At 59.3% G+C, this 22,248-nt stretch overlaps 1 protein-coding gene across 1 annotated transcript in view; it reads right to left on the bottom strand.

Annotated features, from left to right (window-relative positions):
- The window catches only part of PKP1 (plakophilin 1), a 43,470-nt gene that overhangs the window by 20,551 nt on the left and 671 nt on the right, over positions 1 to 22,248 (bottom strand). The window contains exon 2 of the mRNA XM_033846374.2: positions 13,599 to 13,705. Coding sequence (XP_033702265.1) covers positions 13,599 to 13,705 — 107 coding nt within the window. The remainder of the gene's footprint in view (positions 1 to 13,598; positions 13,706 to 22,248) is intronic.

The raw sequence follows: 22,248 nt of genomic DNA on the forward strand, positions 1-22,248 counted from the left end.
CCCCACTGAGTGCCCTCACCCCCGCCCTGGGCCCTCAGCGTAACCTCTCTTTCCATCCCTCCTGAAGCCGGTCCGACAGGGCCACCGGGGCAAAGTAAAGCAACAGAAGCCCGGGACCCGGGGCCTCAAAGCACTGCGTGCGGGCGGCCCCCCGCGACCGCCCCTCGGTCTGCAGCAGCCAGGGGCGCGCCAGGTGGGCCCGGATGAAAAGAGCCCTTTCTGAAACCAAGCTTCGCCAGGCAGGCAGGGCTGGACAAACCTGCTCTGGGCGGACACGCCCGGACCCTCCTGCCCAGGCGCGCTCAGAGCAGAGTCACGTCCGATGCCCTCCTGTGAGAGCCAGCGCGTGTGCCACTTCACAGGGTCCTTGCCCTCATGGCCCAGGGAGGGGGCTCCTGAGAAAGGATCCGGACTACAGACGCCTCAGGGACAGACCCCATCGGCCATTTCCCTGCACATGCCACCCCACTCAGCACCCAGCCGGGCCCCCGGGGCAGCAGGCAGACAGCAAGGCTCCTTCCCCCTGGGAGTGCGGTCGGGGTGGCACCGCAGCAGGTCACAGGCAGCAGGGCGTCTTCCCACGCTGCGTGGTGGCCCGGGGGCCTGGAGGGCACGGGTCCCCTCCCAGCAAGGGCTCCCGGGGGGACACTTAGGGCCCAGGGTGTGCGGGGCTCCCCCGGGCCTGGGGCGGCTGCTCGCTTGGCAGTTTGCATCAGCGTGGAAACCACCGGCCTGAGTCACCAAAGGTGGGACCTCGGCTGGGGGGAGTGCCGGTCCTCGCCCCCCACCCCACCCCACCGCCGGGCACCGCTCCCTCCCTGGCTAGGAGCAGGGGTTCCGCCCTGGGCCGGCCCGCCCCTCCTTCCCTGGCACGCGGCTTCGTGGGGAGCGTGGAGGACAGACGGAGCGGCCCCTCGGCTTGGAGGCCCTGCCGTGTGGGCCCGGAGGAGGCTGTGTGGGTACCCTGGCCAGGCAGTCCCTCAGGGCGGGAGGAGCTGCCCCCGAGAGTCCGTCACCCGCACCCAGTGACCAGCAGTTCCCACCCGGGGGGACCCCGGCTTGCGAACTGGACAACACTGATGGAGGCCCGGCTCCCAGGCTCAGGGGAGGCACCGCAGAAATCTGAAACTGAAATTCAGTGCCGGAGGCTGGGCATCTTGTATCACCTGAATGTTTTTAATATGAAAAAGAAGAAAGTTTTGATGTTCCTTCTGCGAGTAGATCTCACCAGAGAGCTGGTTAATAATGGCACGTCCCTTATCACCTTGTGGGGTCAGGACTGAACTCCCAGTGACCAGGGCAGGAGTAAGAACTGTTGTGGGTAATTCAGAAAAGTTTTCTGAAGTATCTGGACCATGAAGCCCAAGTAGAGAAGAGCCTATGGCGCTCGGACTGCAGCCTGTGGGTCTTTCACGGAGGTGCTGCTCTCTCCAGGGACAGAGGCCACAACTCTGGGGAAAGAAGCCACCTGACCTCCTGGGCTCCAGGCTCCAAGTCTGCCTCTCAGGCCGGGGGCAAGGGTCAGGCCCACCGTGGCTCCTGCTGCTACTGGCGACGGGGCGGGAACGGGGGGCACAAAGTGCGTTTGTGTGCCCCAGCACTTGGCCGAGAGCTGGCCTCCGTGACATGTGATGTCTGAAAATACAGCGGTGCCAGCTCCAGCACCCAGCACCCAGCGCCAGCACCCAGCTCCAGCTCCCAGCTGCTCCAGCATCCATTATCCAGCACGCAGCTCCCAGCTCCCAGCTCCAGCTCCCAGCTCCAGCACCCAGCTCCCAGCTCCAGCACCCAGCTCCAGCACCCAGCTCCCAGCACCAGCACCCAGCTCCCAGCATCCAGCTCCCAGCTCCAGCACCCAGCATCCAGCTCCCAGCTCCCAGCACCCAGCATCCAGCTCCCAGCACCCAGCATCCAGCACCCAGCTGCTCCAGCACCCAGCACCTACCTCCAGCAACCAGCACCCAGCTCCAGGACCGAGCTCCCAGCTCCAGCACCCAGCTCCCAGCTCCAGCTCCCAGCTCCCAGCCCCAGCACCCAGCTCCAGCACCCAGCTGCTCCAGCATCCAGCACTCAGCTGATCCAGCCTCCAGCACCCAGCTCCCAGCTCCAGCTCCCAGCTCCAGCACCCAGCACAGCTCTAGCATCCAGCTCCCAGCTCCACCATCCAGCTCTAGGACCCCACTCCCAGCTCCAGCACCCAGCTCCAGCACCCAGCTGCTCCAGCATCCAGCACCCAGCTGATCCAGCCTCCAGCACCCAGCTCCCAGCTCCAGCTCCCAGCTCCCAGCTCCAGCACCCAGCACAGCTCTAGCATCCAGCTCCCAGCTCCACCATCCAGCTCTAGGACCCCACTCCCAGCTCCAGCACCCAGCTCCAGCACCCAGCTCCCAGCTCCAGCTCCCAGCTCCCAGCTCCAGCATCCATTATCCAGCACCCAGCTCCCAGCTCCAGCACCCAGCTCTAGGACCCCACTCCCAGCTCCAGCACCCAGCACAGCTCTAGCATCCAGCTCCCAGCTCCAGCTCTGCCTTCACATCCTGCTCCCTGTTTCATCACTAATCTGTGGGAGAAACTATTTCCTGAAACTCTGTTCTTGGACCTCTCCCCCTGCACACCTGAGACGTGGGCTTTTCTCAGCTCCTGATCCGCCAGGATGGGTTTGTGGGACAAGGACCTCAGGTTTTCTTCGTGGAAACCTTGGGCTTCACTTTGGGACGCACCCCCTGGCAGGTGTCTGCCTTTCAGAGGCAGCTGTCAACAGTCCCAAGAGGCAAAGGATCCCCGCACCTCGGCCACCCCTCTCATGGGCTCAGGAGTGTCCGAGGCACGGTCCTTCTGCCCCCCAGGAGCCCTGTGCTCTGTGGTCACTTTGGAACCCAGAGGCCGACCCCTTCTTCCCCGTGATGGTTCATCCTGGGGAGGGCAAAGTGAGGGCCCCTCCAAGGTTCCCACGTGAAAGAGCTCCTGGAACCTCGAGGGAGTGCCAGCTTCCTGAGCGTCAGGGAGATCCCACGGGGCCAGGCACCCCACCTTGTGCAGGGAGACCGGGGGTGCCCCTGAACTGCCGCCCGAGCCCTGAGCCAGGAGGCACGTGCCAGCCATAAGAAGAGGGCCAGACGCTGCAAGACGGCAACATCGTGAGGAGCAGATTCTTCCTTGGCCAACAAAGAGCTCCTTGGAGACTCCTTGGTGAAAAACCCACTCCCACTGAGGAGACAGCCAAACATTTCACAGGAAGGAAGGGACGACTGGCTGGACCCTCCAGGGCTTGGTGACACAGCCCCGACTGGAGGACGAGCCTGTGCGCCTGTGCACACACACACTCCACGTGCACACCCGCCTGTGTGGGACACACAGCACTTGGCTGGGGGTGGACTCAGGCGGGTAGGTCTTTGGAAGCGCCTTGAGCTTATCCTAAGGACGCCATAGCAGGCCTGGTACTTCACAGTTTGTAAACAGCCCTCCCATTCAACCTCTTGCTGGAACCTCACGGCCTCCGTCCCCCGCCTGGCCGAGGAGGCGCCGGGACAGGCAGCAGCATCTGTATTCTCTCTGAGAGCACCTCTTAAGCTCGGAGAACTTGAGGCTAAGACGGGGTAGACCCTGAACCAGGACCCAGGGCTCTGACCTTCCCGGTGTTCGTCCTCCAGCCACTTGGCCACCAGACTCTGGTGACATGAGTGAAGTCTAAATGGCCCAGAGCTCCTGCAGGACAGGCTCCACTACCACCTCGGGCTACTCGCTGGCCCCTCACCTAGAAACCCCTCCCCAGAGCCCCAGACATAAGAGATGCCGGCTCTTCCTCTTTGGCCGATGGTGGGAAACGTTTAAGAAGAGTGCAGCTGACCGGCCGTGTGACACGTGATAAGGCTCTACTGCCCACAGAGCCTGGCTGGAAGGCCCTCTGTCCCGAGAGACGCCTACAGGCAAGGCGGCCTGTGATCACAGCAGGGCTGGCCGGGGGGGTCTCGAGAGGGAAGGCATGGAGGAGCGAGCACGGGCCCCCATGCCCTGCACCCATGCTCGTTCCTGGTGCACACAAGCTGCCCTGAGAAATCAGGACATCACGTCAAGACTGCCGACTGAGGCCGAGCCCGGAGTCTCTGCACTGAGACGAGTCGTCCTGAGCTTCTTGGGCTCTAGAAGCTGAGCCACCTCCCTCCCAGCCTCGGGGGCAGTCAGAGGGAGAAGGGCCTGCCCCGAGCCCCCCAGCTCCCTCCAGGCCTCCTCCCACAGCACCTCGCCCTTCCCCCAGCTCTGTGGGCCTCCCAGAGCTGCTTAGGGCTGCGGGGAGATCGGGAGAGCCTGGGGTCTCCTACCAACCCTCCCCAGGAGCAACTGATCCTACAGGGCTTGGTGCCCGGCAGGCCCTGGGTTAGTACAGAGGGCCACAGACCTTGGCCGGAAACCTCATCTTTAAATGCTCCATTCAAGGGATTTCCCTGGTGGTCCAGTGAGTAAGACTGCGCTCCCAATGCAGGGGGCCCGGGTCCCATCCCTGGCTGGGAACTAGATCCCACATGCATGCCGCACCTAAGAGTTTGCATGCCACAACTAAGAAAAAAAACAAAAAACATGCCACAACGAAGAGCCCGCATGCCACCACTAAGACCTGGCGCAGCCTAAATAAATAAATATTAAAAAAAGAAAAAGAAAAGAAAAGATCTAAATGCTCCATTCAAAAAGGCCTTCAGCTGGGCACAGGGCAGTCACCGGTGAGGGGAGGGGGAGCCACCTGGATGTGTCTTTAACATTTGCCAACCTCCCTTCTGAGCAGAAAGATAAAAAGCCTTTTTACCCACTTGGAATTAAACAATGATTTGTTTTCATTCTATTTACTATTATTGATTCCAAATTATGGTAAGCCTTCTTTTATGGCAAAGGATACTTTTTTTCTCTCAAGTTACTGATATAAAGTTTCTTTTCAAAATGAATGCACTGAAATTTAAAAGGAAGTTTAGTAAAAATGAGTAAATAATAGTCGGTGTGATGATTTTGTAAAACCTCTGACAGCAGAGATCAGATGAAACTCTGTTGCCTGCAGTGGCCAAGGTCCCCTCCTGTGACAGTGTGACCAGGAGCACAGGGCAGGGGCCCCAGAGGTCGGGTTCTAGTCCTGGTTCTACCCTGAGTGGCTGTGCAGCCTTGGGCAGTCACCTCACCTCTCTGAGCCTCTCCGTTTCCCCAACTAGAGCCAGCGCTGTAAGGCTTCTGACTTTTAGTGTCGTTTCAGCCCCGCTGGAGTCACACTCGCCCTTCTCCCCAGCCTAGCTCAGAGCTTCGGAACAAACCCAGGAGGCTGTCTTCACCCCCACTCCGGGCCACGCCCTTGTGCAGGTGTGTGTGTGGGGTGCCCCCTGCTAGAGCCCCCAAAGCTGCACCCCTCCTCAGCTGCGTCTCCACCTCCTCCGCCCACCTCCGCCCCACTGGATTTTCCTTTTCAGCTAAGTTTGCTCTCCTGCGCTGGAAGACTTTGGTGGAGGCATGCCAGGGCGGGGCCCTGGGCGGGGGAGGCTGAGCCCCACCCTAGGGCGGGGTGAGGTCCTCAACCACCTACGGGAAAGGCTGCTGCCTTTGTCAGCGGAGTCTGGTGACAAAAGGCAGTTGCAACCAGAAGAGGCCCTGGACGACCTGCCCAGGGCTTTGTTTTGGCGGCCTCCTTCAGGGCCCCTCCTCCCTCCCGGCTCTGGAGCACTTGTCGCTCGCCCACCGGGCAGGAGACAAGGTCCTCACTCTTCCTCCTTCTCCTCGTGTCCCCCGACACCCCACGCAGAGCTGACTGGGCTCTGGACCCAGTTCTGCCCAGTCTACCTGTGAGGTACCTCCCAGGCAAGTCCCTGCACTTCTCCATAGCCTGACTCCCCTGCGAATAAAATCGGAACAACAGGAACCAGTTCACCCGTCCGGATCTCACAAAGGTGGAAGGATCAGGTTGGGAAGTGGAAACAGGATTACCTTGTATACGTTCAAACCGCTCCGTAATTCAAGGGGTTCTGAGGACTGGGCTTCCACTGACAGCCCACCGAACGTGAAGGTGGCGGTCCTGGCAAAGCCGGCACTTCCTGCTAACCCAGAACCCCAGGGCTCCGTCCCCAGACCTCCAGGACCCTGGGGACCAGGGCTGCTGCTAGGGAAGAAGGTTGGGTGGTCACCTGGTCCCACCCGCTGATGACAGACCAGGAGACTGAGGCCCGGAGAGGGTTAAGGAGCTCGTGCTGCAAACCCCAGCATTTCATCACACACACCCTCTCTCACGCTGGTGTCTCGTCTGTTAGTTGCTTTTGTTTTCTTTTAAATAAATTTATTTATTTATTTTTGGCTGCGTTGGGTCTTCGTTGCTGCACGCAGGCTTTCTCTAGTTGCAGCGTGCGGGCTTTCTCTAGTTGCGGCGCGCGGGCTTTCTCTAGTTGCGGCGAGCGGGGGCTACTCTTTGTTGCGGTGCGCGGGCTTCTCATTGTGGTGGCTTCTCTTGTTGTGGAGCACGGGCTCTAGGCATGTGGGCTTCAGTACTTGCGCCTCGTGGGCTCAGTAGTTGTGGCTCTTGGGCTCTAGAGCGCAGGCTCAGTAGTTGCGGCGCACGGGCTTAGTTGCTCCGTGGCATGTGGGATCTTCCCGCACCAGGGCTCGAACCCGTGTCCCCTGCATTGGCAGGCGGATTCTTAACTGTGCACCACCAGGGAAGTCCCCTGTTAGTTGTTTTTAACTAGAGTGTAATTAGGGCTTTCAAGTCTTGTTGGCTCAGTAGATTAGTTCTTGTCAGGAGTTAAAAAAAAAAAAAAAGGCAAAACTAAAACTCACTAATTTTCTTCTGGAGCGAAATAAAGAAGTTTGCAATTGTCCTTGATTCTTCAAATCTTCCCTCAAAGTTTCAGCGGCTCTACTGTGACACGTGTGTGAGAAGGAAGGTGGGAACAAAGCCAGATCACAGGGGAGCCTCCTTCTTGGGGAAAGACGCTCACCGGAAGTGACAGGTGGATTAAAGCCAAAGGAAGATGTAAAACCAGGCTCGGTCCTCTCTCAGAGGAGGGGGAACTCCTTCCCGAGCCCATCTGGGAGGGGCCCCTGCAGACTGTCCAGGGCTGGCAAAGCCCAATGCTCCCACCCACCAACCACACAGTGGCCACACTGAGTCCCCTGCACGGACGGACACGTCTCTCTGGACATTGCGACCAATTGCCTGCCTCCCTCCCCCACGAGGGTCCACCAACGGGGACAGTGACAGGTGACTGCCTTCCCCTGGGCCTGGCCTCTGGAGCTGCCCTTCTCGGAGCGATGCCGTGCCTGTGAGCACTCACAAAGGACGGCCCAGGGGCTACGGTCCCAGCTCCAAGCCTGGCAGCACCCCTCTGCCCGCTCCCCGCCTGGAGCCCGTCCTGGGACTCCGCTTGCATTGATCTGCGGGCCGGGTCCTCCCCCTTCACCGGCCCGCAGTGCCGACTCCTCTCCCCCCAGGGAGGACATACAACACAGGACGTCAGAGCCGAGGAGACAGTCTGATGGTGCCCCTGGGGTCCGGCAGGGATGGAGGGCCAGCAGCGGTCGCTGGGCAGTGCTGGGGAGCCCCACGCCCAGGCCAGTGGCCTTTCCTCCACCTCACCCCTGGTCTCTAAAGAGTCCCTGCCCCCCCCAAATCTGAGCCAGGAAGAGCAGCCTCTCCAAGAGGCTGGAGTCAGCCCTCGGTGAAAAGCGGCTCAGAAGGGCGCTCCGGCCCGGGGCCAGCAGGATCGTCCGGCACAGAAAGCAGGGCCACCCCATGCACATGGCCATTCCGAGGGACACCCCGACATGGGCGTATGAGTTTGAACAGAGGGGGTGTCTCCAGCCTCAGTGATGCCCAGCCGGGCGCTGCTCCTACAGGAGGGAGCCTGGGCGGGGGGCCGGCCCGCGGCCCCCACTCCCTCGCCTCCTGTCTCGGACAAATTCTGTCCCTCGACAGCAGCATCCTCGTTGGGCGAGAGCCCGGGGCCCGCGGGACCGGGTGGGGGTGAGTCACTGCTGGCAGGGGGACGCCGGCTGGCAAGCACGACGATCACCCCCTCTTCGTAGGGCAGGAGCATGCGTCCCCTCCATCCTTCTCTCCCCAGACTTTCCAAACAGAGGGCAGGCACCGCCAGAGAACCCAGCTGAGAGAGGGGAGCAGGGCCGGAGGCGGGGCGGGGTTTTTAAGCAGTGGGAGCTACCGGCCCGCCTCCCCTCTGTAGAGCTAAAGGAAATGAGGGCCTACCAGCTCTCCATCCTGCTGCAAGGGTTAATTGCCTGCTGTTTCCCCGGTGCCTGGAGGTGCCCAGATGAAAGCGGGGAGGTCATGCAGAAGCCCTCACCCACCTGCAGGCCCCAGAGACCACCGTGAGGCCCAGGCTGTGGGTCCCGCAGCTGTCCAGAGGAAGCTCTCGAGCCGCACAGAGCCCTGAAAAGTCGGGGCTGAAGGGGTCCTTGGCTAGGTCTAGTCCAACAGCCTTGCTCCATGGATGAGAAAAGGTCTCAGGAGGTGAAGACCCGCCGGGTCCTTCCCTCCGCTTGTAGCAGCCAAGCTGAGACCAGAATCCAGGCCTCCTACCCGATCGGGTGTGTCCTATCTACAGCCCCGACTGCCCTTCGAGATGGGAATTCTCACCTATTTCAGAGATGGGCAAGGAGCTGAGGTTAAGAATTTGCCGAGGGTCATCCAGCTAGCTGAGCGCCCAGGGCTGGTCCCTCCACACCACCTGCCATGGGAGGGGTCTGTGTTTATTGGGACCTTTCTCTGCTTCAAGGGCTAGAGTCCTGCCGTTTTCTCTCCGGCAGCCCCTCGGCCTTGGGCCCTGCCACCTGCAGACCCTGCACACACGTGGCTCACCAGAGCCTGGGTTCCCACGCCCCACGGAGCTGTGCACAGCCTCAGCCCTCTCATCTACAGAAGAGGGCCACCCAGGTGTCTCTGGGTCTGGGGTGGGCAGGACCAGTCCCCCTCAGGGATAGGGTCCCCAGCACGTGGTCCAGGAGACCCTGTCGTGATGGGATCACCAAATACTGACACATCAGTTAAGCAAGTACAGCTGAGAAGAGGCTGGGAGAAAGATCTGCTAGCGAATCCTGGATTTTTTTTTAATAATTTTTTTTTTTTGGCCTCCCCGTGCGGCATGCAGGATCTCAGTTCCCCGACGAGGGATTGAACCCGTGCCCCCTGCAGTGGCAGCTCGGAGTCCTAACCACTGGACCACAGGGGAATTCCCTGAACCCTGGATTAAGGCAGAGAAATGGGGTCAGTGGCCAGAATGAAGGCAGAATTTCCCCTGGCCGTTCTCCCGGGGAGTCTTGGCCTCTGCCCCCGCCCCGAGCACTGGGCTGGTGTAACAGAGCACGGTGGAGGGATTCAGCACGATGCCCCCACGGGATACCCTGGCCCAGCTGCTGCGCGCATGGGATCGGCTCCCGGCGGGATGCTCTAGGCCCGTCCACAACCAAAGCACATTTCAATCCACGTGACGCCCAGAGGGACGTAAGCGCTCTAGGTGTGCTTCTTGATTTGTAAATAGGAAAACCATTTGGGGCCGGAGGCGGGGGAAAGGGAGACCCTCCTCTTAATCCAGAACCTTCCCTGGACGCTAAACTGTCCACCTGCCGCAACGTCATCCAGGACAAACCCACGTGCTTTCCGTGATTTCTGCTCCCTCCTCCCTCACCCTGCTGTCAGCCGACCCAGGGGACGTGTTCAAAGTGCCCCGTACAAAGACCTCAGGGGGGCCGTCAGCCTCCCTTTGCTCCCCTAAAGTAATTCTGCCTCGGTCCCCAACCTAGGACAGGGGCACTTAGGGAGTCTTGTTTTTATTACAGGGAATGGGTGGAAATACACCCTGACCTGGGGAACGCCAGATACAGCAAATGAAAATGCAGGACCCCCAGTTACATTTGACTATCAGGTAAACAAGTAACACTGTAGGATCAGTATGTCGCAAATATTGCATTTCTTTATGTTTAATTGGTAGCCCACCCTGACCCCCACAGCTGAGTGGCTCCAGCTTGAGTCTGGGAAGGAAAAAGGGGCCACAGCCCTGCGTCTTTTGTGTGAGGCTGACTCACCAAGGAAAGAGTAGGCTTGGCTGGGGGACGGAAGGGGGGAAATGAAGGGATTTGAACTCATGCGTCTGTTCCAAGTCCCCAGAACATGCTATAGTTTTAAAATATTGAGACTGCAAAAAAAAAAAAAACACCAGAAAACATCCCATAAAATGCCCAACAAAAGAGCGCAAATGTCTGGGGCGATGAAAGGAAACTCCATCAGGTTAGGAGTTAGGAGGCCAGGGGTCTCGTCTGCTCTCCCATTAACCAGCCATGTGACCCTTGTCCTTACTGGGCCTGAGTGTCCTCAACTATGAAATGCCAACCTTGTCGGTCCCTACATAGTCCCCGAGTCTGGTTCTGAGAACTGGGACAGAAGAGTTGAGTCTGCTCATCTGAGAAACAGGGCTGGATGTGCCCCACCCTTTGCACCAGCTCACCTGCTCCTCCCTGGGCCTCTGGGCGTCACTGACCAGCAGATACGGTCTCCGAGGACCAGGAGAGGATAGAGAACGACTGGCCAACGACTTTCTCGGGACCGGTTCTTCTTTTCCTTAAGCCCCTTGATGCTTTTTGTGTGTCAGACTAACTCTGTTTCATTCTATGACAAGACCGTCTATATTCCATTTTCTTATCTTGTGATATAAGTGATCATAGATTATAAATGGTAGGATGAGATATATCTCATCTGTTTTTTTAAATTAAAAGACTATTGCTGAATTAGAATATAAGGTAACATCATAAGGTACCACCACTGCTTTTTAAACATTTTTAGAACAGATCCTTTGCATACTTAAATAACATACGTCGTCAGTGGTGACCAATCTTTGTTATTTGAAGTTGATCTGATATTTGAAACAAGACAAGTCTGAGGAGTGAGGCTCTCAGAGGGCTTAATATCATTTCCGCTCAAACACAGGTCCTGACAACACACAAATGGGGCTGGTTTTCTTAGATGGCCGCTAAAATGGCACTAACAACAATTATATTTTATAAAAAAAATTTTTTTAGAGGTTCCAGAAACACTTCCGACTCTTCCAGCTTAGCAACGATCTGTCTGCGGTCCTCCCAGGGCAGATGGAGGCTACTCTGAGGAGGGTCCGTGGGCCCTGTTCCCTCCCCCTGCCCTCTGCGCTCGTTTCTTGGGGGGGGGGCACGGAACTCCCCTGGCTCAGCTGTGCCAATCCCTGGGAAAATCCCATGGCTCCCCTATTGCCTTGCCCCCTGCCCCCCTTCCCCTAAGTCCTGACTAGCGGTTCCACCATCGTGGCTGACGTGCTCGGCTCCAGCAGCAATCCTTCCACCCATCCGCCTCCCTCCACCAAAGCCCCGTGTCCCACAGCCCCTCCTGAGCTAAGCGAGCCGGGACACGTGTCCAGGCAGCTCCTGACTGAGTCACTCTGAAATCCCGCCGGCAGAGAGAAGGAGCGACGAGGGCTGGGCCTTGGGGTTCGGGAAAGGAGGGAATTCTCACCGGGCGTCAGAAAACAGTCACAGGGAGGGTGTAGGGGCAGCTGGGAGCCGGTGAGGATCGAGTTAATGGACAAGAAGCAGCGCTGAACCCAGCCGCACACAGGCTCTCCCAAGAAGGCCCTCAGAACGAGTTCCCTGCAGGTCCTGGTTACAGATCCCCGCATGTAGCAACCCCTCATCTGATGACACGTCCCGGTTAATGTAACACGTCAACCCCTGAGTGGAGGTGAAGCACGCGCAGATGAGAACACTGATACCCAGAGAAATCAGAGCTCGATCTAAAGTCACGGAGTCAGAGAGCAGCCAGAGGCCCAGGGCGGGAACCCAAGCGCCAAGTTCTGATTGGGCAACGCAACATTGTAAAGACACAGAACATCTGCGCGGTCAGCACGATTACTCATCTGACTGCTGGTCCCGTCCAGGGACCTGCCCCTCCTTGGGTCTCTCTTAATCCTTTTCACGGGCATTACGAAGTCATCTTCTCAGATTCTGCCTGGTCATCAGTCTCTCCGTCAAAGCCCTTTACTCACATCTATGCTTGGTCTGCCCGCCTACTGGGCTCAGTCAACTGTATTTATCAGTTATCGGCGCTGAGGGTATCAACTGACATTAAGAATAGGGAAAAACGGAGGGAACTAAATTCACAGCAAACCTAGTTAAAGCTGCGACGAAAGACAAATCCTCCCAAATCAGCCCCAGTGAGACCTTATGTAGGAAGGAATCGAGTGGATGGCAAGGAACACCTAACTCATAAACCTCCCACCTCTCTCCTGCCCGGGACCCCGACATCTGTGAGCAATGTGGACTCACAGCGAAAGCTGCTGAAACCTGAGGCCCAAGCGGACGGAGCCCAGAGTCCCACGGAGAAGCGGCCTTTATCCCCAGCTGCACAGGCCTGAAGGGCCTCACAGAAGGATTTCCAGAACAATACAGGCTAATGTTGGAATTAGCAAAATGAAAGGGAAGTCACAGGATTTGCAGACTGGGAGGAAACTTGGGTGTCACCTAGCCCGACACCCCGATTGTGGAGCAGAAGAAAACTCCTGCGTGGGCTTGTGTGGTTGAAGCAGGGCATCTGCCCTGGTGCCTGATGGAGAGCTAGGGCTAAAGAAATATTTGTTCAGTAATGGGCGGACGGGCATAGCGGGATGAGATCACACAGAAAGACAGTGACAGGGCCAGGATTAAAGGATCTAGGATAATGTCTACTCATGCTAATTTAAAAAAAAAATTCTTAAGAATGATTATAATCAGGTTGGTTTTTTTTTTTTTTCTTTTGTTTTGCGGTACTCGGGCCTCTCACTGCTGTGGCCTCTCCCGTTGCGGAGCACAGGCTCCGGACGCGCAGGCTCAGCGGCCATGGCTCACAGGCCCAGCCGCTCCGCAGCATGTGGGATCTTCCCGGACCGGGGCACGACCTGTGTCCGCTGCATCGGCAGGCGGACTCTCAACCACCGCGCCACCAGGGAAGCCCAATCAGGTTTTTTTTTTAATGCACATTATTTCGTTTAGTCCTGACAACAATCCCCAGAGGTAGACTTTGTTATATCCATCTTACATGTGGGGGAACTGAGACCCAGAGGTAGAAGAATCTTGCCCAAGGTCACATGCTCAGCAGTAAGTAACACAGCTAGAATCTGAACGCGGGTTTGTCCAACTTACAAACTCAAGCCACATTCCCCCCTGGGCACACATCCTTGGTCATCAGCACACACTGAGGAGAGGGTTCCTTCGGGATTTTTCTAGAAACATATAACCTATACATGACTGGACCATGAGAATTCAAACGTCTTTCAAATCTATGATCAAATCAGATATATTGGGAAATGGACTTTTCTTTTTAATATGATGTTTTCTTTATGCTTTTTCTAAAATGTTCTCATCTGAGACATTCAGAAATATCCAGTCAGACAGGAGGCTGCAGTGAGAGCCGCGTGTGAAATGATGGCCAAGCAAACGGACCCCGTCAGAGCTGGGGGGCCTCCCCTCGGGGACCCTTCCCATCCCGCACCGCTGTCTCGGCGACCAGGACACGCCTTCTCCTCCACGAAGCCTGAGCCCACACCCTGCGGGAAGCCGCTCCTTACCGGATAGCCCCACGTGCCGTTCCCCGCCTGGAACTTCGAGTAGTAGCCGCTCCGGCCGGTGGTCCCGCAGCTGTTGTAATTGTCGGCCAGGCCGTCATACATGGAACCTTGAGGACAGGGGCAAGCGTTAGGCCATTCGCTCCCCACAGCCCTCCTGCCCACGGCGTCCCCTCTGTATCTGGTGCCCCGGGGCCCTCGGAGACCAGGGCTGAGGCCTTGGAGGAGGAGGACGGGGAAGCAGCCGTCTGCTCACCTTCTCCCTCTCTCCACCCGGCCCTCCACAGCCAGATGGCTGCAGGGTCAGCTCCGAGGGCCTCGGCCGACCCCTTCCTGGGGGTCTACCCCTGTGGCCAGGGGTGGGCAGACACCTACAGGTCAGGAGTTGGCCTGGAGGGCTTCAGGCCCCCGTCATCCCGGTCCAGGGAATCACAACTCCGAGTTCCACAAGGATGGCCTTCCCACTCATGGACGACAGCCCGGAGCTCCACATGGCAGCTCCAGAGCCTCAGGGCCGCGGGGCAGCTCCGCAGGGTCCAGGGCCGACGCCACGCGGGACTCTGGTCCCCGAGCCCAGCTTTCCGCCCCCTCCTGCATCTCCCAGGTGCCCCAGCTGCTGCAGGGGGAGCGGCCACCAACCTCAAAGGCCCGGTGAGGATTAATGAACTGTCTTCCGAGAGCTTGGGGGCCCACAGATGACAGGCTCCGGGGAGGACAGAGTGTCATTACTCTTATTAAGGGTAAAGTGGCTTTGGTTTTCAGAAGGCAGCCTGGACGCTAGGCTCCTTCACCGGATGGCTGGGGAACCCGAAAGGACAGACCAATTCTTCCCGCTGTCCTGCTGCCCTTGAAGCGAGGCTGACAGTGACCTGCCTGGGGCTTTGCTCACACCGTGTCCCGTGCCGAGTCTGCCTTCCTTCCTCGGCCACAGCCACTGAATCGCAACCGTCTGTAAACCCACGTTCAAAACCTGCAGCCGGGCCCCGCCCAAGAGGCTGTCCTGCCGTCCGTACCCCAGGTCACATCCTGCCTGGTGCCCCATTTCCTAGACTAGGAACCATGGCCCCATGGCCTGGGCGTCCGGAGCAAGGGTGGTCCTACACTCGTACTAAGCGATGGCCCCTGGGGAAAGTCGATCCAGGGAGAGGGGGTTGACCCAGCATCAGGGGAAGGGTCCGGCCGGGATCCCACCTGGCTCAATTCACCCCTCCCCATCGGCTGTGCTCCCTCAGACTCCCAAGCCTTTGGGGGTGAGCGCTGGAGCGTCTGAGCTGGGGGGAGAAGACAGAGCAGAGGGGCAGCTTTGGGTTGTGGCAGATGTCCCTGCCTGGCGCCACCTCCTCTGTCCAGAGCCAGGTGACCCCCAACAGCTCACAGGAGGGGCAGTGTCCCTGATTCTCCATGCTCCCCATCACGGAGGATCAACTGGCCACCGGGGCTGCCGGCTGTGGCGCAGACCCCCTGTCCTGGGCGCCTAGCGGTGCTGGAATTGGTCCTGGCTCCGGCATTTGGGCACAGCACTTGCCTTCTCTCGGCCTTGGCTTCCTCTTCTACAGAAAGAGGGGTTTGGCCTCTCTGGACCTCAAGGTCCCGTGGTTGTGTGATTACAGTGACTTGTGTCTGGGCATTCAGAGAAGCCTGACCTCTCTTCTCTAGAGACAGGGCTCAGCAAGGAAGAAGTTTGGGCATCAAAGGCTACATCACCACCTCCTTTGCTGCCTGCCTCAGGGTCCCCCAGAGGTGTCCCCACCCCAGAAAGCCCCAGGCCCAGGCCTGGCTCCAGAAGGGACGCCCCTGAGGCTCTGAATTGCTCCAAGCTCCCTGCTGAATGCAGGCAGCTCATGCCTCTTCCTTTCTCCAGAAGCTCTGGAAAAGCTGCCTTTGTCAGGAGGAGTCTGGAGGCAATCTCATGGGCGTGGACGCCCAGAACTCGCTCTCACCGAGAAAAGGGGCTGCAGCCAGGAACCCCGGTGGCCGACAGCCAGCGTCCCGTCTATCTCCCCTCCTGACACCCCTTCCAGGGCAGGCCAAGGCAGGGTTCACCTGGGCAGGGATTTCTCACCCAAGGGCAAGCGTGGGTCAGCCAGCTGCTTTGGATGAAAAATCGGGGGTGGTGACAGACACAGAGTTATGGGAGAGGCGTCTCCAGGAGGCTCCGTGGAGGGCAGGCTCCCACAGAGCCTCCACCCTGCTGGGGAGGGAGTCTGTCAGCAGTGATGTCACTCGCCCTCTTGGTCATCAGGTGAAGCATATCCTCCCCGACACCCTGCACCTGCCCGCCTCCCTCTCATTCTCCTCTGTGTGACAGGCGGGGAGTTCTCTGCCGTGGAGGCAGATGACCTCTGGAGTACCTTATCATTTCAAGGCCAGTCCCTGTGACCCAGGCGGGACTGTGGTGATGACAGGTGTGGGTTGTAACTCTCACTTCTGGTTGGGCCAAGGCCTCCAGGCCCTTCCAGGCAGCTCCTGAAGGCATCTCCCCAAGATCACCTGCAACTGGGGGTCAAAATGCCTGACTCCCATCGTGAGCTGCCTGGCTTGGCCTCCTTGTGAGAATGTGGCTGCCATCACACCAGCCAGCACTGCTGCTCCGGCGGGAGGCAGCTGCCCTTGCACCAAGGTTTCGAGGGTGGGGTGTCCAGACATCTCACACACTTGCAGTCACACCTTGCAGTGTACCAGATACCCGAAGGGGTGCAGGCGGGAGGCGAGCCATTTGTGAGACTGTTACTCCCACAGCAGAAGCGAGCGCTCCCTCTCCTGACCCTGGGGGGTCTGGTTGGGAAGTACCACCCTCTGAAAGTCAAGTTCAGCAGGAAGAACATGGAGCTTCTCACTGAGAGTGATGGGACAGCTCTGATGGCCTGCACTTCTCCACTGGCCCCTTGACCTCACTGGACGTCACTTCTAGGAAGTCTTTCCTGATGACCCCCACCTGGTCCCCGTGACCCAGGCTGCCTGTCCTCTCAGTGCAGGGTACGGTGAGGTACGGTCCCCCTGCCCAGCTCTGGTGCCTTGAGGCTCAGTGTTCCCATAACCGCAGCAGGGGACTGGGGTCCAGGCCCCCCTCCCACCCAAAGAGGTCCCTGGCGGGTCGGTGAACCGGGGAGAGGCTGGAGCCAGAACGCCCAAGGCTATATTCTCAGGGAGGTGGGAAGGGAGGGGGGTCCCAGCACCAGTTTGCCCCACAGTCACCCCACCTCCCGGGAAGCACTGCACCCGCTATTGTCGCTGGAAGGGCCCATGGGCCTTTCCGCGTGGCCCAACTGTGTGTCTGCCTCGAGGCATCCGCCCTCCCACAGGAGCCTGGGGTCAGAGAGCAGAGGTCTGCCTTACCTGTGGACCAGCATGGCCGGCCGCTCCCCACGCTGCAAGCCTCACTGTGGGTCACTGCTCCGGGTGACAAGCCATCTCAGAAAACCCACCCCGCACACGGCAGCACCCGGAGCCCCTTCCCTGTGGCCTTGCACGGGCGGCCTGACTCTCCCGGTGTCACTGGGCAGCCCTCTGTCAGGACCCCCGGGATTCCTTCCCCACTGGGACGGGTGAACCTTCGCAGGGATGACTCACCCTTCCACCCCCAAGCATTCCATGGGTCACGCCCGCCACGCCTGAAACATTCCTGCTCTCCTTCTCAGGCAGGCCTCTCCCTGGAGCCCAAACCCTGCACAAAACCAGCTCCTCCTGGAGAAGACCCACCCCCACCCCGGCGCCCCAACTCGCCCTGGGAGCCGTGTCAGCACCCGGGCTACCTGCTCGACGCACTCCGTGCTGTACATTCTGTGTGTGTCTGCTGGGGGCGCTCTCCACCCACCCCAACGCAGGACCAGACTCCACCTGGAGAAGGCCCTCGGGACACCGGCCAGCCTGGCCTCAGGGCTGCCCCAGGGGCAGAGGCTGCCAAAACGCCTCTCCTCCACCCCAGTCTCCCCACACCCCCGTCCCTGCTGCCACAGGCCCTCCCAGAGAGGGATGTCTGTGAACCTGCCCCTCACAAGGTTCCTGACTCTTCTAGCTGCTTCTGCACTTACACCTGCTCCTCAGCACAGAAAGCTTCAGAAAGGAAGCCCACTGCCTCGCGGCCTCAGAAACGCCTTTACTTCACCCCCGAAATCCGTCCCATCCAGGGTGCCCAGCAGGGTGAGGCCCACAGCAAGAGGAATTTCAGTTAGACAATAAGGAGAACTGTCGGAAGAGGGCACGGAGATGTCTGGGACCCCGGACTGTCCCGCAGCCCAGCTCCTGCCCCTCGAACATCGCAGGGGATGTTCTGCCCTCCACCCAGGCCAGTGGGGCGCTCGTGGACACGCCGCCCTGTCCTGGACGGGAGGAGTTCAGCTCAACCCCACCTGACACGCTGGCGCAGTCGCTGCCCTTTCCTGGGCACGTGTACAGAACGGAAACACCAAAGCACACCGGGGTGTGTTCAAACCCAGCTCTGCTGGAAACCTGCTTCTCCTCCTCACGACCTGCGTGTGGCCACCACTAAGCCTAAGTGCTGAACTGAGGGCAGAAGCGTGCTGGGGCCTGGGCTCAGCCCCCCGAGGGGGGTCCAGGGTAAAGCATCGTCACCAGCAACTGCCACACTAGATGCCCGTCCCTGTGTGTGTGTAGAGGTGTGTGCCTGTGACGGGGTGGTCCCCACAGGGGGTCTCTGTGTGAGGGCGGGTGAGGGTCAGAACTTTGCTGCATCTCAGAACCGCCTGGGAGCCTTTAACAGTCCACATGCCCGCGCTGTCCCCATACTAACTGAACCAGAACCTCTGGGGGCCGGAAATTCCCAGACTCTTCCGACGTGTAACCATGCTTAAGACAGTGCTTTGGGGGATAGTTTTGGGGGATCTGATGCTTCCTGGAAGGAAACCGTGAGGGCCGTGTCTTGAGGGGAGGAGCTTTTTTTGCAGCTGCAGATGGTCTGGGGAAACGGTCTGCAGAGGCCGTGGGTTATACATCTATTTCCAGCGAAATATCTGGAGATGATCTCACCCCACCTCTTACGATTGCACAGACCCAGAGAGGGGCAGCCACTTGCCCGAGATCACACAGCAGCTGGCAACAGATCAGAGAGAACTCAAGCCTCCTGACACCAGTGGGACTCCTGCTGCTGCACAAGCTGCCGCGAGGCGGGCCGCGTGTGAATGCGCGTGTGCGTGAGGACACGTGTGTGTGTGTGTGTACAGCGTGGGTATACGTGTGCATACACGCGTGCCTGTGTGGCGTGTGCCTACAAAGAGCCTCACATGAGGCTACCTTCCATGGAAAACAGTCCTCCATTTTGTTTTGTTCAAACATCACGTAACTTCTACGGGTCACACCCTATCGCAGAAGTAGCTCCCAGAGTTTCAAACCTAGAACAAGTGGCTTATTGATATTTACAATTCCGTGTGTGGGGAGAGGAATTTCTTTTGTTTTGTTTGTTTGTTTTCTAATCTCTGTCAATGAGCTTAGCAAAGGAGCGGGGTGGGGGGGGGGAGCACCCCGGAATACTCGGCATTTTTGCATGTGTTGTAACAGGCCGGTGGAAATCCTGGCTAAGCCCTCAGCTCCTAGAGGAGGCATTGTGAAGAAATGAGAACTGGTCTGCTTGAAGTTTAACTAAGATGTTTCCCTGCTGGGGCAGGCCTAAGCACAGACATCACGTACCTCCTCCCATCTCAGCTTTGGTCCCGAGGAAATAACCCCAGAAGAGACACCTGTGCCCAGCCTGTGGTCAGGGCAGGACACCTTCCAGGACAGTAGAGACAGCAGAACCTCCCCGGGTGGAGGGTCACGCCGAGACACAGCCCCCCATGAATCCAGGGAGCCGGCCAGCGGGGCCCTAAGACAGGGTCTTGGCTCCCCTGGGCACAAGCCTGCCCCCAGGAGGGCCCTGGGGAGCAGGACACCTGCCCAGCGCACCCCACCCCCACCTCTGACCATCACAGGTGGGAAATGGTGCTTCTGAGAAGAATGGAGACAGAACCTTCGGGCCCAAGGCTGACGATGGCTCCCGGGGCAGTGCGCAGGGCGCGTGGGTTAGGACTCCCTGGAATGCTGTGTGGAAGGCAGCTGGTTCCACCGAGCTGTGTGTGTGTGTGTGTGTGTGTGAGTGTATGTGTGCGTGTGTGTGCGCGCGCGCGTGTGTCTGTGTGAGTGTGTATGTGTGTGTGCATGTGTATGTATGTGTGAGTGTGAGTGTGTGTGCGCGCGTGTGAGTGTGTGTGCGTGTGTGTGTGTGGCAGCGGCGGCTTCGGACTTGGATCAGAGGAGATTTGGGTTCAGCTTTAGGAAGAGATTCCAAGTGGAGCATTAAGGGCATGAAAATGGCAGTGTCTCTGCTCGGGCCAGACGACAGCGCACCAGTCCCTCTCCCCACGGTCCACCCCGCAGCGGCTCCCCGCCCGCCGCAAGGAGGTCATGTTTCCCAGCCCTGATCTCCGGCTGGGCAGCCACGTCCCCGGGTTCCTCCCGCTGCCCACGGGGACCCTCGGGAAGCGTGGGCAGCAGTGCTCAGAGGCCCCATTCAGGAGAAGATGGGTGGGCGGGTCCCGAGCAGCCTCCTCCTGCAGGGCCTCCAGGCCCCAGAGAACCCCTCCCTAACCGGGGACTGCCCAACAGGGTGGGCCGTGCGTCTGGGCCCGTGTTTGGGGAGGGCACGGCAGAGACGGGCGTTCACGCCAGGCTTCTCCCACGCGGTCCCACACCCAGCCCTCGGCGGCTCAAGGCCCCTCCCTGACAGGATGGAAGGCAGCCCTACGGGCTGGCTCCGGACAAAAGACACTCCTACTGCCAGGATCATGGGTGGCTGACCCCTGACTGTCCTACAGGGCTACAGGGAGAGGCAGCTCCTCTGCGGTCAGTGGGGCGCACCTGGCCTTCTTCAGGGCGGGGGCCCGGGAGAATCAAAGACCCCAGAGAAACCTGCTCTTCTGTCTGGGGCAACTGAAAGAGAATTCGAGTCTGTGCAGGGGGCGAGGGGGATGGCCTGGGGCGTGGTCCTTTCACAGCCGCCAATCACCCCTCCGGGGACCAGAGCAGACACATGGAGTGAAACCAACAGGACAGAGAAGGACCAAAGCGGGGAGAGGCAGTCACAGAGCAAACGGGGGACGCCTGGGCGGTGCTGGCGAAGAGACAAAGCCGGATAAACCAGAAACGCCAGCTGCAGGTGGCCTGACGGCCTCTCCCAGCTACAGTGCCGCTGGGGAAACTGGTCAGAGCCAGGGGTAGAGGGGACATGCCTCCAGGGTCAGCCCTCAGAGAGGGACGCACTAGCCATCAGAGTCCGCCCCTGCCTGCTGACGCCCCCGGAGGACCTTGGGATGGAGAAGTGGAGAGAAGAGGGATGGATGTGTCACCCACAAAGAGAGAGGCCAGGGGCACAGTGCCCAGCCAGCGCCCCATGGGGGGATCAGAGGGGGTGTCTGGGGCACCAGGGCTGGTCTGAGACTTTTCTGGAGCTGCGAGCCTCCAGCTCAGGCCAGGGACGGAGTGGGAGCGGGACGGGGACAGGTGAGTCTGCAGCAAGGGAGAGAGGAGGTTGGCTTGAGCTGCGACTGGGCTGTGGCCAGGAAGGGCACTTTGTTTCCCAAACCTACTTCCAAATAAGGCTGGAAGCAGCTACCAAACAAAAGGGAAGGGGGCAGGCGCTCTGGAGGCTGTGACCTCGAGTGGGGGTCTGGGAGGAGAGGAGTAGGGGGCACAGCCGCACAGACCTTTGGGTTTGGGGTGCAGGGGAGTCCTCCGCCAGCCACTTTCTCCCCCTCAGCTCTACACGGGGACCACTTGGGCGGGGGCACAGAGGTTGAAATCGTGAGCTGGTGTGTGTGTGTGCACGCGCACGTACGCACGCGTGTGTGGGAGAATCGGTGAGGATTCATCTCCTTTGTCACCCCCTCTTTACTACCTTCTCCCCGCTCTCTCATGAACTCCTGACTTGATCAATGTATCTCTTTTTTCAATAAGTAAATCTTGGATGACCCGTACTGTTTGCAGTCGGCAGGTCTTTATTAGCATTTAAATAAGTAAACAGAAGGTACCCTGATCCGTGTGTAATTCTCACTGGGAATTGTTTGTATGAAAGCATTTGGTCTAAAAATCCTCCGCAAAGGGCCCTGTCAGGTATCATACCTTCCTCCTTGCGTTTCAGGGGTCCTACCCCTTTCTCCTGGCCGCCCCCAGGTGGGGGAGCTTACCGTGGAGGGGAGAGGGCTGGCCAGGCCGGCACCTAGATGGACAAGTGCCCACCACGAGGGCCCAGCAAGGCGGGGGGTCGAGGGCGGGGCATTCCCAACCTTGGCCACCGAATTCCCTAGTTGCCCCTAAGACACTTGTTTCTAGGCAAGCTGAGTGGGTCAGGGCGAATCCCGTAGGAAAGTGGGTTTCTCTCAGCCACGGGAAAGAGGGCATCCTGGTCCCCTTCCCGGCCTCAGTCCCCAGGGTCCGCACTGGCCCGGGGCGACCTTGGAACCACACACGCCTCTTCCAGGTGCGAGGCTCCCGCTACCACGCCGCGCAGTCACAAGGGCTTGTCTGCTCCCTGCGCCACCTCCCCGGCCGCCCGCCCCTCCTGGGCCTCCACTCGGGTCTCCGTGACTCCCTGCCCGTCGGGCAGCCACGCACCGCCCTCCCCCCAGACCCCCCCAGCCACTGAGATCCCGCAGCTAAGTCCGGG

Source organism: Tursiops truncatus, chromosome 1 (genome assembly GCF_011762595.2).
Source record: "Tursiops truncatus isolate mTurTru1 chromosome 1, mTurTru1.mat.Y, whole genome shotgun sequence".
Taxonomy (NCBI): Eukaryota; Metazoa; Chordata; class Mammalia; order Artiodactyla; family Delphinidae; genus Tursiops; species Tursiops truncatus.